Source organism: Dermacentor andersoni, chromosome 1 (genome assembly GCF_023375885.2).
Source record: "Dermacentor andersoni chromosome 1, qqDerAnde1_hic_scaffold, whole genome shotgun sequence".
Taxonomy (NCBI): Eukaryota; Metazoa; Arthropoda; class Arachnida; order Ixodida; family Ixodidae; genus Dermacentor; species Dermacentor andersoni.
The window spans coordinates 196,702,219-196,718,425 of record NC_092814.1 but is presented as its reverse complement, the minus strand read 5'-3'; the positions used below and the strand labels follow the sequence as shown (position 1 = coordinate 196,718,425).

Here is a 16,207-nt window from a genome sequence, read left to right as displayed (position 1 = left end):
TTGTTCGTTTGTTTGTTTCTTTGTTTCTATGCTTTTTACTTAGTTACATGTTTATGCCTTACCGCATTTTTTCCTTTGCGTACTCTACATGAGAGCTCCTGTTACAGTGATTTCACTCTCCTTGCGCGCTTGCACAATGCATTTTTTTTTTCACAGATTATATTGAAAAAGAATTCCCTTTCCTTCAAAGTATGAAAAAGTATTTGGTGCTCGGGTTGCATCGTTAGCATCGTGGTGAAGAGTTTAAGATGCGCGCGTACTAAACCTCAGAAATCTGGTTGGAATACTCGGCTCGTCACAAAATCTCTGTTCCGTAAAAGCATTTCTTAATTTGCCTATTAGCCGGCGCCCAGTACTCATGACCGCGATCCGCGTGATCACTGCTGTACAGACCAAAGCTAGATGGCGCTACAGGTCCTGTTACTTTATTTTCAAACTAGTCAACGTAACAATCCGCACTGCACTAATCCGGCAACCTCAGAAACCCCACATTGTGCAGTTATACCTTGCGAATATACTTGTTGACAATGTATAGAATTACTGCTGAGTTACTATAGCCTTCAATAAACTGTTTAGGCAACCTATTGAGTTTCCGATTGAAGTGTTCTAAAGACAAATGGCTGTAAAGGGGAGAAACTGGCGATTTAGTATTACTTTTACAATTTATTATTAATATTACTTACGAAAAGCGCCAACAGGCCACGGGTAGTTGCGTTTTCAATCCTGGACACGATTGTTTTCAATCGTGTACGGCGGCAGAGGTAGACGTTGGCCTCTAACGTGCGTAAATTTAGAGTCTCAGAATTACTTCAAGGAAATAACAGGCCTGCAACGTAGTTTACACCACACCTTGCAGCGCAAACGCGGCCGCATAGTGTAATTCATGAGGCAGCACAGCGGTTAGGCACAAACAGGCAGGACCTGTAAACACTAGTACGCGATAGTGAGTCACGAAAGCATGCTCTCGGCATCCGTGGACATGCTTTGTTGCTACACTTACTGATAGACAAGAAAGTTGATGTTTGATTGTTAAGTATAGATTTGTTGAGGTGAAACGACGTTTTTTTTTTTTTTTTTTTTTTCGCAGCACTGCAAGTATACCTATGACGTGAGCAGCATTGGGGCGGGCTGCGAATTGACAAAATTGAGAAAAGAGGGACAAGAGAGCGGCAAGAGTGAAATAGCGGCAGCTTGCGCCGGAGAAAGCGTGTGCTCATTTGCGAGGAGAAGGCACCATGCACGTGACATATATAACTAGGATAAGACCATACGTGTATGCTGTATAACAATGGTCCCGTTCTCCTTATAGCGCCGTACTTTGGAATGTTGAAACCATTCAGCACTGAAGAAGCGGGCTTGTCCGATCCGATTTCTAGGACAGTTACCTCAGGCGGAGTTCGCGCTTTGTGCTTTGTATCTGTGCCGCATACTTAATAGCACTCTTTCTGCATAGTCATGCTCAAGGCTTCGTATCCGAGTGCGTGAGCTGCTATGAAAAGTACAATAAAGAAAGAGACAAATCTCATCGTTGAGTAGTTTCTTTGACTTATCGCGATAGTAGGAGAAGGTGGGATGGGGGGGGGGGGGGGGGAGGTTAAGCAACTATGCTGTTCTGCTGCTAATCACGAGTTCTTTCGGTTTTTCTCTTTGGCGGCTGCACTGCGCTAATGGGGCTGGAACGGAAAAGTCAGGTACATTGAGATTTCATTGCAGGTAAAAAATAAATTAGGTAGTCAAAATTATTGAGTAACCCTGAGGCGATTGTGCCGCTTTCACAAAGCTCTTCTCACGTAATTGCTCCTTGCTATTGACTGGCCGCTTCCGTTAATATTATATCCAGCATCATGATTGGCTAGAATTTTCTCTTACGAACAACTTTAGCGTAATATCCTTTGGTGAGTACGGACACAGCTGTATAGTTGCCGGTTCGAGGCACAATACCCCATCGCTTAATATTTTTATTATTAGTTATGATTAAGATTATCACATCAATTTTACAAATAATTCAAGTTCTAGTATAGAATTAACTCTGGGTGTGCCACAAACGTTCACGTTACATGGCCCCGTGTTTAACTGAGTTTGATGTAATCTTGCACTCACTCCGTCATGATGGTAATCAGATTTAGGTAGTTCGACTACAAATTCTAAACGTGAATCTATGATTTCAGGGCCATGAAACGACAGCCGTCGGACTGACATATCTGCTGTACATTTTAGGACTCCACCAAGACGTCCAAGATAAGGTTGTCGACGAAATCAATTCGATATTTCAAGGAAACTTGGAATGTGACGTGACAAGAGAAGACGCTTCACTTATGAAATACCTCGAATGCGTTATCAAGGTGTGTTTCACTTTGTAGTTACAGCCCTTGTGACTCATTCCCCCCTTGCACTAGAGCGAATGGGCGTGAACCAGTCTGGGCGCATAATTGTTCCTCAGATGATACAGTTCATGCAAGAACGTATATAGAAAAACTGATACATTGTAAAGCATGCTCTCAGTTTTAGAGGTTTCGCTGAATTTTTTCCCCTCAGTGCACGGAGGCATTGTATCAGGTCCAACCATGGAGGTGATGTGTACGTCCGGGTGCCTAACATGCTAGCGTGAAAGCGTAGTATTTGTTTATTTGAACTAACCAGAACATTTAATTTTTCTCAACATCAATAACCTTGTCTTTCGATACACTTGTTACGGTAACAAGTAATAGTTAACACTACAGTATTTAAAAATTAGTTAGGGTACTTTCGGGATGGGGAGCCTAAACAGAAGCGTGGTTATTTAGGACGGGACGCTCTGCTTCCACGACTTGTGCTTTATATCATGAAATGGGCAACGTGTAACACTTCGACGACATAAGAGCCTGACAGCCTGCAGAGGAGAGGTCTTCTCCCGGAGATCTTCAAAAAGCTGAAAGGTCCTGAAGTGTTCAGGAAAACAGTTCTAGGCTTGTCTGTTGCCTTCCACCGAGACATTACACAGACTTAGAGGAGCGTTTGTTTTGGGGTGCGGATGCGAATATAGTCCGACGTAACGTTGGGCGCGCGTGAGGTGCGGCCCAGTTGCGCCATAGAGTTTCGTACAATAACTACTCGAGGGAACTCTGGCGCTCGTGTCTAAAGCGGCTGCAATGGGAGTGGTTGACCCAGCAGGGTATATGGGAAGTACATGGATTTGTCTAAACTTCGTACTTTTGCCTTCAAACGGCTTCGTGACTGTGTAAGCTCGTCATTTTCAAGAATGCACTGCGTAATAAATTATTATGTAAACATTACTAAAATTGCCAGACGGCAGGATTCGAGCACAGCACCTCTAGCAGAGAATCCTGATATTGAGACCATTGCGCCACGGACGCACGGACAAACGGAACCACTGCAATTAGCAGCGCTTATGCATGCTTACAGATTCTTATTACCTTCTGCAATAAAAAAAAAATTCACCGGCGATTAGGACACTCGCTAATGCGAACCGTGAGCACAGCTCTACACATGTTCATTTCGTGATATATTGGCGGGCGCAGACAACAAGGTATATGTAAACTGGGAGCGAAGCTCCCATAGAAGCCCACATGTCAAGAAAATGGCGCCTCGTTGTAGCCGTCGTCATCTACGTATCGGGGGATAACTAAGAGGAAGAAAAAAAGTAGAAAAATAGGAAATGACGTCACAACCAGAAATGGCAGTGACGTCAAGATCTTATGCCACTTGGCGCGAATGTTTGAATTTCCTTAGCGTCCGGCATTTCGACCGCTATGCCAGCAGTTACAGCAGCGTCAGCATGTCATTAAACTATAGCGGTGGCGTTTGTCTTAATTTAACATAATTAGGCTGTTATTGACGGCAATTGCCCCAGTAGGTTCTTTGGCAAGGTAAGAGAATAGGATGCAAACAAATGACAGTGCCACAGAGGTTTCAAAAGCAACTTTACTTTTATTCGTCTAGAATAATGCAACCAATACATTTGACCAAACAAAACATGTTTCAGCGGATGAAATGAACCATGTCCAACGTACAGTCACCTATGTATATCCTACAACCTATGTATATCAACATAAACAAAACGTCTCCACAGAATCATTCTCAATGCCGCACGACATCATGTATTCATATACAACAGTTATCAGACAAGACAACATATTGCCCCATATTGTCATTTAGAAAACATTCCACTTACTAATTTTGATGCCCGTCGCACACTCAGAACCTTTGTTACGGAGCGTGAACGAACATAGCTCGACGTTTCTTCGCGGAGCGTTCTACATTTATCGTCACGACGGGACATAGAGCGTCGGATGCAGTAGCGTGAACAGAGACTTCCCAGACGACGCGCGCTACTATGGCGCTATCTCGTAGCCATCTTCGACGCACTACGCCTTTCCTCTCACGCTTTTGCCATGCCCCCCTCCTCCACATTCCCCCATGCTTCTTTTATCGCACGCTGTGCTCCGCGTTCGCTGTTTCATCCTTCGCTGTGCTCGTTCGCTCGGTTACGCCAACGCCTGCGCTCGCCGCAGGAACTGGTGGCTAAGAGCTGCGCTCTGAGAAGTATAGGTAAATTGCTTTTGAAATTTAGTCAAAGATAAAGCGTAATATTCTGCAGCAAGACAGCAAGGTGGGCGAGTTGGTTAGGATTCATCGTATTTTTGGTAAAAGCGCAAAGGGACACTGACAAAAGAAAGAAGCGCCATGTTGTTGCATTTCTTTTATCCCTGTCCCCTTCCGCTGTTAACGAAAGTACGATGATAAAGCGTGATAATCGAAGCAACAAGAACGTCCGAAGTCCCAAGCACGAATATCAGACAAATCCATGTACTACCCATCAATTGCACGGTGGCTGACCAATCGCAGCGCCAGGGTTGCTTGTACTAATTGCAGGAAACTCTATGGCCGGCGTAAGGTACCCGACTTCGCCAGCCACTGCCAGACACGCTGGAATTGCAGGGTATATCCACGCCTTTAAGATCCCTTCCGCTCACACTTCACGCACACCAGTGGCTGCACGAAAGGCGTTGTTTCCAATGACGAACTCTCAGCTTGGCTGTAAAATCGGAGGCCCCACCAACTGGCGGCGAGCCGCTGCGGCACTCACGTGACAGCATGAAAATCTCGCCTCCTCTCTGTAGGTGCGAAATGTCGCGTGCTTTTTCCTTTGTCTGCTGACAGGTCGGCGTGTAGTTAGGTTCTTTGTCCTTCCTCGTTCATCGTCCTGCGTTTTTAGCACTAGTCAGGTCTTACAAAGATGACGGCGTCGTTGTCACTGATCATAATCATGTTGGAATGCTATCTTCTGTTGCGGCGTCGCCGTGCTCCCGAGTCAAGGAGAATGAGGTACTGGGTGTCGCTTCCGCGTTCTTGTATTCAGGGTCCGTACTCTCGTGCAGAATCGGATATGGCGCACTGTTTCCAAAAACCTCGCTCTTCACTTTTTTTTCTTGTCACAGGAGTCTCAAAGAATATTCACCATACTTCCAATCTACGGCCGGAAAATAGAAGAGGACTTCCAAGTGGGTGAGTACGTTTGCAAGAAAACAGGGGAGCGGGGGGGTGGGGGGGGGGGGGGTGCGCTTTTTGTAGCGCCCAAACAAATTTCCCACGTCTATTGTTCAAAGACTGGACACATCGCGAGGCGGCGCTGCGTACCCGTGCCGTCATTAACTATGAACCACGGACTTTCTCCCCTTTGAGCTGTCGCTGTTTGTGTGTGTGTATGTGTTTGTGTGTTTCTTCGTATTTGCATTGCCTTGTCCACCGTTCTTAATTCCAATGGTCAAAATAGAACGAATAACGTTGACACCCTGTTCTCATCACTCCCATAGACGCCAATCTAGGGTTGAGAGCTGTGGCAGTGATTTAGACCAATGCCTAATTAACAGGTGCTCGCTGACAGACAACAGCTGACAACAAGTGTATCATCCTTCCGTTGCTGCAAAGCTCCTATCCCCGGCCCTGGGCGCACATGACACGCGAGGAAGCCCTGTCCTTCCGTTGCTAACGTTACACAATTGCCCTAAGGACAGAATGTACAGAACTGTCCGAAGTGCAGTGAACTACACTTGCTTAAAGCGATGCATGATTTGATGGGCTCATCAAAGTTTGCAACAATGAAACGTGCTTGTTAGCCACATTCCTGCCGTCGCCAACTGTTTTTACGCTAAGTTTGCTACTAATTCGGTCAGGGCGGGCAAAGACGAGTTAAGATAATTTACGTGCCTTTCACTGAAGTTGCATTCTCGGCACCCTGACAGGTGGCGGGCGGACGAGATGGCCAGTTATTAGATAGCTTTAAAGTAGTCATCATACCAGCTCTGCATGCATGGGAAGTTAAAAAACACCTGGCCGCCACTGGGCACATGCGCAATGCTGTTAGCGTTTTTTTGTTCGCAATGCTGTTAGCGTGTTAGTGTTTTCTTTTTGTGACTGACAAGTTACATGTCAAAGATAGAGCACCGACTCTAAGAGATGATGATGATGCTGCTGCTGCTGATGATGATGATAAATCTTTTCTTCGTTAGTTTGTTCATGACAAACACTTGCCCGCCAAACCCACCATATTGTGTGGCACGGGTAGAACATGGCAACGCCAAAGCAGAAATGCGCTTATTGTATATTTCGAAGCTCGCTCCTGCAACGCTCCTTACGTTTTCAACTAATTGTTGTTACAGGCTCTTGTTGCCTCTCGACTCACCAACAACGCCAAATCTTAGCTAAGCAATGTTTTTTTTTTTTATAGTTCTACTTAAGCCTCTCATAGAGTCGATGCAGTGATGCTGGCGTACTATTAAAATAGGTGCGTAGCGCAAATCCTTCGGTTCTCGTGACTCCGTTCGCAGCTCGTTTTGTTTACTTGATTCAGCCTTATCTTCTTCATTATTGTTTTCATGATTAATTGTGCCATGAAAGGCTCATGCGGGGCATTACATAAAGTTGGAGCAAACAATACAAAATAAAGAGAAGCCTGAGAGTGCTACCGGCCCGAAACTAAAGAGAAAAGGTTTCAAATAATTATGCAGAAAACAATAGGTTAAAACAAAAAAAGGAGTCTCAGTTTCGCCCGAAAGGCGAAGCATCCATTGCGATAGCAAATAACTAGACAGCTCTACGCAATAAGGATAGTAGCTTTATCGACCATATAAACTTGGAAACATTCGCTTACTAACAGAATTAACAAGCACGGTGTCAGCGCACGCAAGCAAACATGACACATCACACTCTATCACTGTGGACATTTGCTATCGAAATGCTGGCTTGAGCAAGCGCGGCAGCAGCAGCGAGTGAAGTGACCTTCGTGTTGTCTTTCGCTCCAACGCTAACTGAGCGGCGAAAACTCACCATGCACAACTCTACGAAGAGTTTACACCCTTTGGAGTGGCCCTTCTGCCACACAACAATAATCGTCATCTGCCTTGATGTGTTTCCTTTCTTTTACGCTGCGAGCCCGGTACTTTCCAGTAACGAACGGCATGCGCGTTATCAGCATGATAGCATTCCCGACAGGAAAGTAGCGGGCGCGGCGTTTTCAAGAAAGGAAACGCATCAAGGCAGATGGCGATTATTGTTGTGTGGCAGAAGGGGCACGCTAAACTGTTCTTAGAGTGAAAGGTATGAGCCGTCTGCAGATCGCTTCCAAGACACGGCGCGCGCGACTGCGCGCTTTCGCGCACAGTACGCAGATGCTGGCTAAGTCGAATACGCCCCGCCCCCCTCACTCCCGCGCTGCCTCCCCGCTTTCCTCCATCCCGCGCGCGAGATTGAGCCACGATCATCAGTTCCCCTTGCGCCGGGCCGCGAAATACGCAGTTGCTGCCGGAGCACAACACCGCCCCCCCCCCTCCGTCCTGTCCGGCAACGGCCGTTCACGCCGCGACGGAAGACGACTTTCCTCCCTCGAGCGCGCCAGATTTAGCCGCGATCGCCGCGATCGTCGCTCCCCTCGCGTGCTTTCACTCGTAAATACAGCAAACGGCGCGCGGCGACGGTGTTATCGGCCTTGAACTTTATACGGAACATCACGGCGACGCTGACGCCGACGGCAAACATTCGCCTGAGCGTCCATATAATTGCTATCGCAATAAAGCATATACAGTGTAATACAGGAAATCATGATTAATGCATATTAGAACCTGTAGAAGGTAATAATTACTTTAAATTTCTGAGGTTTCCTCTCGTTAACAATATCATCTGGAGAGTTTATTTCAACCATCAATGGCAGCTGCAGATAACAGAAATTGACCAACGGCAATTGATAAATAGCGGTGAACGCTTTTTTTTATTGCAATAGTAATTATATGGACACTCCAGGCGTATTTTGCCATCGCCGTCGGCGTTAGCTCGCCGTCCGCGTGACGTACCGTATAAAGTCCAAGGGCGATAACACCGTCGCCGCGCGCCGTATACTGCCTGTGCGAGTGAGAACACGCGAGGGGAGCCCACGACCGCGGCTCAATCCGGCGCGCGCCAGGGAGGAAACCCGTGGGGGGATGGAATGGAGGGAGGGCGGCGCCATTGTGCTCCGGCAGTAATTGTGTATTTCGTGGCCGGGTGCAAGAGCAACTGACGATCGCGGCTCAATCTCGCGCGCGGCAGGGAGGAAAGTGGGGAGGCAGCGCGGGAGAGGGGTGGAACGTCTTCGATTCCGCCAGCATCTGCGTACTGTGCGCGGCAGAAACGCGCGCGCCGTATCTCGAAAGCGACCTGCAGACGGCTCACACCTTTTTGCGTGGTGTGTTCACGCCGCTCAGTTTGCGTTGAAGCAGTAGGCAGCACAAAGGCCACTTTGCTCGCTTCTGCTGCCGCGCTTGCTCACGCCATCGTTTTGACAGCGAGTGTCCGCGGTCATCAAGTGTCATGGGTTTATGTGTGCTTGTGCGCGCTGACACCATGCTTGTTAATTCAGTTAGCGCATGTTCCCAAGTTTATATGGCCGATAAAGCTGCTATCCCTACTTCGTATGGCTGTCTACTAATTTGCTATCGCAATCGATGCTCCGCCTCTCGGGCTAAACTGCGACTATTTCTCCCCCCCCACCCCCCCCCAAAAAAATTCCGCGGGCCGGTAAAATTTTTACATACGCTATCAAGCAAGCACACTCGAGCGATTATCTGACGGTGAGCGAGAAGGGGGAAGCTCCAGGGTTGATTTAATGATGCTGACGCTTTGATAACAGTCGTAGTGTGGCGTGATGAAACGAACTGCGCGGATTTGAACGGCCTCGATCGAGTTTATGAGGTATTCTTGATGTGAGTTCCATATTGCCGAGCCGTACTTAAGTTCTGCGCGAGGGAATGTTATGTAAGCAAAGTTTCGAAGATACAGAAGATACAGCGGGAGGCGTTTAGCGTCTTAACGATGCAGAGGAGCTACAGGAGACGCGGTAATAAATGGCTGCGCATTAATTTTCATGAACTTGGTTTCTCGAAGATGCGGCACACGGGTGTTCTTGCATTTCGGCCTGGTCAGAATGCTGCCACTGCCATCGGGAATCGAACCTGCGACCTCGTTCTCTGTAGTGGAGCGCCATAGGCACTGAGCCACCGACGGCAAGCTGAATTTGTGGGAAAGATAGAGAGAAAGTTAACTCCCTACTACTTTTGTTCCCCTGGTTTAGCAGCTACCAGCTAAATCTATGGATTAAACACATTGACCTTGATGACATATTAGACAGTGGAAGTTTAAGGGAAGGAAATCTTACTCTGGTGCTCATTATGTTCGGTTTTACAGTCAGAGAAAAAGTCGCGGTCTGCAAAATTCTATTGCTACAATGTCTGCTTGAAAACGACCACTGTATAGTAGAAAGAAAAGTGGCTTGTTTATTAGCTCCTTCTACAAAAGAAAAAGTAGGTAAACATGAATCAATGTTTAACGTTGTAAAGTGTTTTTTCCCTTGCTATAGCGACACTGTAATCTCGCCAATCAAATGAACAATTCCAGACAGTACATAGCGATAGGCGCAGGAACGTTCCGCAATATCGCTAATTAGCTTTCAGGTTCGTTTCTATATTGTCTATGCGTCCCGCATATGAGATAATTACTCGTGACTGACAAAATCAAGTATCCAATACAGAACTTAGTCACTCAAGCACTGACGCTAGCTCTGACGTTACGCGATGGACAATTTTCCAAATGCTTGAAGTGTTGAGTGCTTACGCCTTCTCGTGGTGGGGATCGAATGCTTCTGCTCAAGGTAGACGTCGCGTTTTTGTTTCGTACCAAGAGATGGCGCTGCCACTTCATCTATAGGGAATGTTCTTGCTCACGTCTACTCCCTGTGTTAGGGTGGTGCCAGCCTTTGAAAGGATAACTGCCTCGCCCGCTAAATGCTTGGCTTTCGGCTAAATTTAGCGATTTTTGAGACTCAAATTGATGGTCCGCCAAGAGGTCTTGCAGACCATGACCTTCATAAGCGACGATTCCCGCGAACGTTCATCCTGTGCCAGTGATCAATCACATTTCTTGAATAAGCTTTGCACCCAGCCACCAAAAAATATAGCATGCGTGAGTTCTACACACGACCTGTTTACCGTGCATGTTAAGCAGGCTATAATAGGACATTCCTTATTACCGAGAAAATTATTCCTTAGAGACATTCCTTATTACCGAGAGTGCGAGGGAATGACCAGGGCTTAATGCATGTCGCGTTTTCTTGATGAGAAGGGATGCTACCAAGTGTGTGCCACCGTGTTCCACAACTTTTTTGTATGACATGGCAATGTAAAGACATAAATGTCATGTATTCAGATAACATATAAAGGCAATATACATGTTGAAGACGTATACAGGTTGCGTGCGCACTTTGCAATACAACTAAAGAAATTTGATCAATCCCGCGTTCTTATCCGCATGTATCGGCGCGTGACAAAACAGGTTGCATTGCGACACTCCTTCAAGACAAATTGAGAATCAGAATGGCGGTCTGCCAAATTTAGCAGCAAATAGCGGCGGAAAATTTTGAGATATCACTACCTTAAAACAGCTTTTAAGCGTGTGTGTATAGAGGCTTCCTAATCTATTTTCACACCTGATGCTCTGAGCTGACCTATTAATTGAAATATAAAAATAATATTGGATTTTAAACATATAACTGTGACAAATGGCATGTGCGAAACTTTCTAGAGCAAAAGCATCAGGAGGTTTAAGCACGCAATTTCTTTAGCACACTTGACAGGACGTCAGGGGACTTTCGCGTCGCGCCATTTGGTGAGCGATCACGGAAATGTTTTTATTATATATACACGCGCACTTACACAAGGCTGTTTGTTTAACGTTAACAGAACCTAAAAGAAAATACTTTCTCAAGTCTACTCATTGAGCTGGTTTATACTCGAGGAGGTGGACATTACTTGCACAAGAACTAAAATAAAAGCATAATTGACAATTATGCAAAATTTCCCTTATCCACGTTTAACTAATTCCTTTAATATGCATATTGAGATTCCCAAATTGAAGGCAGTGAGCTCTGAATGCGCTTCCACTTGGAACAAATTTGAAATTAGCACCAATTTTTGAATAATCTTAAAATGTTTGCCTGACATTTTTAACAAAACGTCTTTCCATGCATTTAAACTAAAAAATAACTTGAAGACCAATGTTTTCTGAACGCGTATTGCGGAACCGGTGTCACCCTGAGATATGCCCAGGAATTTCTTACTTTGCCCCTTTGGCAATCTGGGGCGCTATGACGTAAAGCTATTCCAAACTTTTCTATTCCAATTCTGCAATCAGCCCTCCACGATTGGTCAAAGAATTTTCAGACCACCCTCACTTCGCCTGTCCGTCACGCGACATCACGAAAACGGCGAAAACACTCTATGATATGTGCACACTGATTATGTGTGAATATACGAAACGAAAGAAACGTAATTATTTCCGATTTGACGCCTTTTTCATCATTAGCCCTCTGCTATTGGTAAAGGGTTTTGGGCTGCGCTCACTTCGTCTATCTTTCACGCGAAGTCATAAAGCCGCGAAAACTCACCGCCTCAACGTGAAGTGTTCGCTTTAAAGGCGCATTAATTTAGCCTGGCAGTGCCCCTTTCTTAAAACAATAGAAGATGGCTACCCGCCGATCACTCTGGCACTGGCAAGTCGGAGTAGCCGGGGTACGTGTATTTATTTGCGTATAATAAACATTTTTGCGCGGCAGTGTAAAATTATCGAGCCCTTTCAACCCGTATACGGCGTTGCTTTGTCAACTGTTCTTTGCTGGGGATCCGTTTTGGCGGCATTTTTAACGTTCCGTTGCACGCCGCCGCGATTTTCGACCAGCCACCGCAAGCTAAGCAAGGAAAAACGGACCAATCGCAGACGCCGACACCACCCTTCTCATCCGGTTACCTGCTTTCACTGTGCTGGCTCGGCCCCATCGAATCCCTCTCTACCTGAGCGTGCTCCTCGCCTCGTGTCAGCCAATTAGATAAGAAAAACTGCTCAATGTAGACAATGCTATTCGTTTTGAAAGCAAAATAAGTGCCCTCCTATAAACGAGGACCGTGTTTGATTGGGCTTTTCAAACAACGCTGTAGATTAGCGCCCAATGCTTGCGTCGGTGGTTACGCCAATTTGGCGTCAGGAGATTGGAATAAGAACAGGTTGGAATAGTTTTACGTTATATGGCCCCTATTCAACCTAACAGCAATACACCAGGTAATTCAATAGGCAGCATTTCCAGAAAATTATAGTTCAATATCTCGGCCGAATTTCAACAAGCTTCAAATAGCAACGTAGACCGGCTACTTCCTCGTAATAACATGTTCATTTACGGCGCTTAGTTGGCACTTAGTGCTCTGTTAGAGCACTGTGTTTGGTAAGCAACAAAACCCCGCTGTAAGTCTCCACTAAGCGTCGAATAAGGGCCGTAAACGCGCATGTTATTGGAGAGAAGTACCCTCTCGACGTTGCTAACGAAAACTTGTTCGAACTAGGGAAGTCGTCCGAGATATAATTTTTGAATATGCTATCCATTCAGATAAGTTGGTGTGCTGTGGTGAAGTTCAGTAGATTGCCGAAGGGGCAATGTCCAAAATTCCTGGGCATGGTTCGTTCCAAGTGGATATGCTTTGCTAAGTCACCGGCTTCAATTCGTAAATTGCAACACGTGCCTTAAAATAATACCCTTTAAAAGTTGTTTTAAAAAATACGGTAATTAGTCAATTATGAATTTTGATTTCCCGTGCAAGTAATGCCTCAAGAAGTAGAATTCTGCTAACGCCAGAGGATTTAAAAAAATTATAGCTTTCATGACAAACACAACAAGGCATGCAGTGTTTACAAAGATAGATCGAGCTATCAAAATAACGACTAGCCTCCGGGACATTCCATAGAACGCCCACATGTTGACCTCGGCCATCTACAACTTGTTTGGAAAATCATGGCTATTTTGATGCTTTAAGAAACGTATTTGCAAAATAATTCCTTCGAAAAAAGAAAAAAAAAGACATCTCATTGCGTTAGTGGTTATTTCTTTTCTTGCTTTGTATCAACAGGAAAGTATGTTGTACCAAGGGGAAGCACATGCGTCATTCTTGGCCAAATATTGCACAAGGACCCGAGGTACTTTCCAGATCCGAACGTATTTGACCCAGATAGGTTCCTGCCGGAGAACTCCAAGGGCAGGCATCCGTACGCCTTTCTGCCTTTCTCCGCCGGTCCAAGAAATTGTGTTGGTAAGCATCAAATCATGCAATTCGTCCAAATACGCAGTAAAAGATGGTGGCGCATGTGTTTTTAAAAGAAAAAAAAAAGTGATAGAATAGCTGTTTATTTCCTTGCTGTAGAACATATAGAAATTGAGAAGCCCAGGTACTCCACCTTTCACTATCTCTACAGCAACCATTTTACAGCGAAGCCGTTCATGGCTAGGATTCCGCGCACTTTTGTTCTGCGTCAACAAAAATGTGGGCCGATCCTGGTGATAGTGCAGTAAGGGTCCAAGCACAATGGCGCATGCTCCTGTGGACTCCGGCTTGTGGGCTCCGGGACCTGTAACGCGCCCTTGAACTACCCTTGTCACACCTGTGACCCAAAGAGGCCCCAGGCACAAGGGCAAAAACAGATTTTATTAGAATGTTGATCCCACAAATAACAGGGAGAAAAGAATTGAAATTCACAAGAAAACAATGGGAATGAAAAAGAAAGAGACATTGAAGTCCAGCAAGCATGAGTGAAGCGAAAACAGTAGTGCACTATCGGTGAGCGACGTGACGCTGGTAGATCTCCCGTGATGCGGCAATCACGTCGCTGACGACCAACCTATTGAACAGCCTTAGGTAGGACCGTGAGCAGAGCCACCCCATAACGAGGTCGTTGGCAGCGTCCCAAGAGCCCAAGGCTACGACGATAACTGCGTGCACTGTCACGCGCTGATACCGCCGGGTCAGAGGGAGACGGGCCTTACGATCGAATCTTAGCCCAAAAGGCCGAACCGCGTCGGTCAAGTCTACGGTCGCACCGACCTCTCTTTGTCGGCGTTCCAAGCGCTTGCATATCTAGTTCCTTCCGCTGTCCCGTGGTGGCGGTGCCGTCGAAACGTCACGCGTGTCTACTTTCTTCCTGCTCCTCGGGGCGGCGGTCCTGTCATCCACGCGAATGTATATAAAAAATCAGAACGACAAGTTGCCCTTCTCGATTTTGAATTGTGTTGTCGGTATGGGGAGGCCGCATACAGTCCGGACTCTCAAGGAGCAACGCGCCTAAGAAGAGTGACGCCCCGCATGCGCTTGGCGTTTTGTGCACGATCTTCATCGGCGGTATTTGCCGCCCGCCGGGGACGATTGCATTCTAGTCTCTGTTAGTGCCGTCGCTCTTCGTATACGCGTTGCTTCTCGGGAGTTCAGCCTATAGGCGAATACGATAACATTAATATAATAATAACAGAGGAGGTACGAGAATGTGTGTGCATGCCTATCGTCACGATGACCACATGTGAAGACAAGAAATGTGTTCGTACCTTTGTTCAAAATTACATGTCACCTCTGTGTCGTCTACTAAACGGCTTCGCTGGTCATTCACCTTCACAGAGTGGAATGGCTCATGATTTTTATTTATAACACACCAGATCTGTTCATTTATTCGAGACATTGGAAGTTCTATTTTATGCGTTTGCATGGTGTGACGGTAAATCGTGAGTCGTTATAAACTCATTTGCTGAGTGTTAGAGCTCGCAAATTGCCCAGCTAGATGTAAAACTGAGAATACAAGTAAGAGTATTCAAATAATGAAGCTTACATAGTAAGGTCCGTTACAGCGCAACAAAAGACACGGACAAAAGAAGGAATAAAACGACGACACGAAGTAACGAACCTTACTAACACAGTAGCATGGTAACGAATCTTGCTATGAATCCCAACCAACGGGTCCAACTTGCCGTCTTAATGAAGCGTACGGCCGAGTGTAACCTACTGTATCAAAATGCGGCTAACATAAAGCGAAAGGTGACTGCGAAAGTTACGTATCAGCGCGCAATGCACCAAAGTGTCGGCGTCAGTGAAACGAAAGATGAAAGAAAGCCCTACGAATTTGGCTTTCAGTTTGAGCTGTGCCAACTGCTTTTTACAAGACACAGTTCTATACTGTGTTAAATACGCTACGCTGTCAGTTCTGAATGTTCATCTGTCCACACAATGCATGTTGTTGAGGAGTAGAGTAGCACAACGATATCGTGGTGCCAAATTCTTTGTGTTGCCAATAATTTCGTCTTTTTGTTTTTGCAGGACAGAAGTTTGCCATGACAGAAGAGAAAGTCGTAGTGGCGACAGTGCTCAGACACTTCTGCATTACCTCGCTCGACCACCGGGACCAGCTCATACTTGCTCCACAGCCAATTCTTCACCCACGATCGGTGTTCGGAGGCATCAGGGTCAAGTTCACACCGAGGCGAACACTCCAACTTCACAATGCTTGAATTGGTGACTGTAGGAGACGGCAATAAAATATTTTCAAACATGCGACTGCCAAGCTCATTTCAAGAGGACTCGTAACAAAGCGCAATGATGTTGGGAGGCTCAAGGGAGGTCTAAACAGGACTACTAAGTTAAACTATATGCACAAATTACACTTCTCTAATATCAAGAATGTCAATTGTACCATGCGTGGAGAGTTGGTAAGCCACAAACACACGCACCCATATATGTATATATATATATATATATATATATATATATATATATATATAGTGAAGAAAAAGACTACGACGTACGTTCAATAAGCACAGTATATT

General features: G+C 45.8%; 1 protein-coding gene across 1 annotated transcript in view; it reads left to right on the top strand.

Annotated features, from left to right (window-relative positions):
• The window catches only part of LOC126547441 (cytochrome P450 4C1-like), a 70,798-nt gene extending 54,906 nt beyond the window's left edge, over nt 1-15,892 (top strand). Inside the window, exons 9-12 of the mRNA XM_072288112.1 lie at nt 2,169-2,342; nt 5,439-5,505; nt 13,476-13,655; nt 15,702-15,892. Coding sequence (XP_072144213.1) covers nt 2,169-2,342; nt 5,439-5,505; nt 13,476-13,655; nt 15,702-15,892 — 612 coding nt within the window. The remainder of the gene's footprint in view (nt 1-2,168; nt 2,343-5,438; nt 5,506-13,475; nt 13,656-15,701) is intronic.
• Nucleotides 15,893-16,207: the final 315 nt, after the last annotated feature.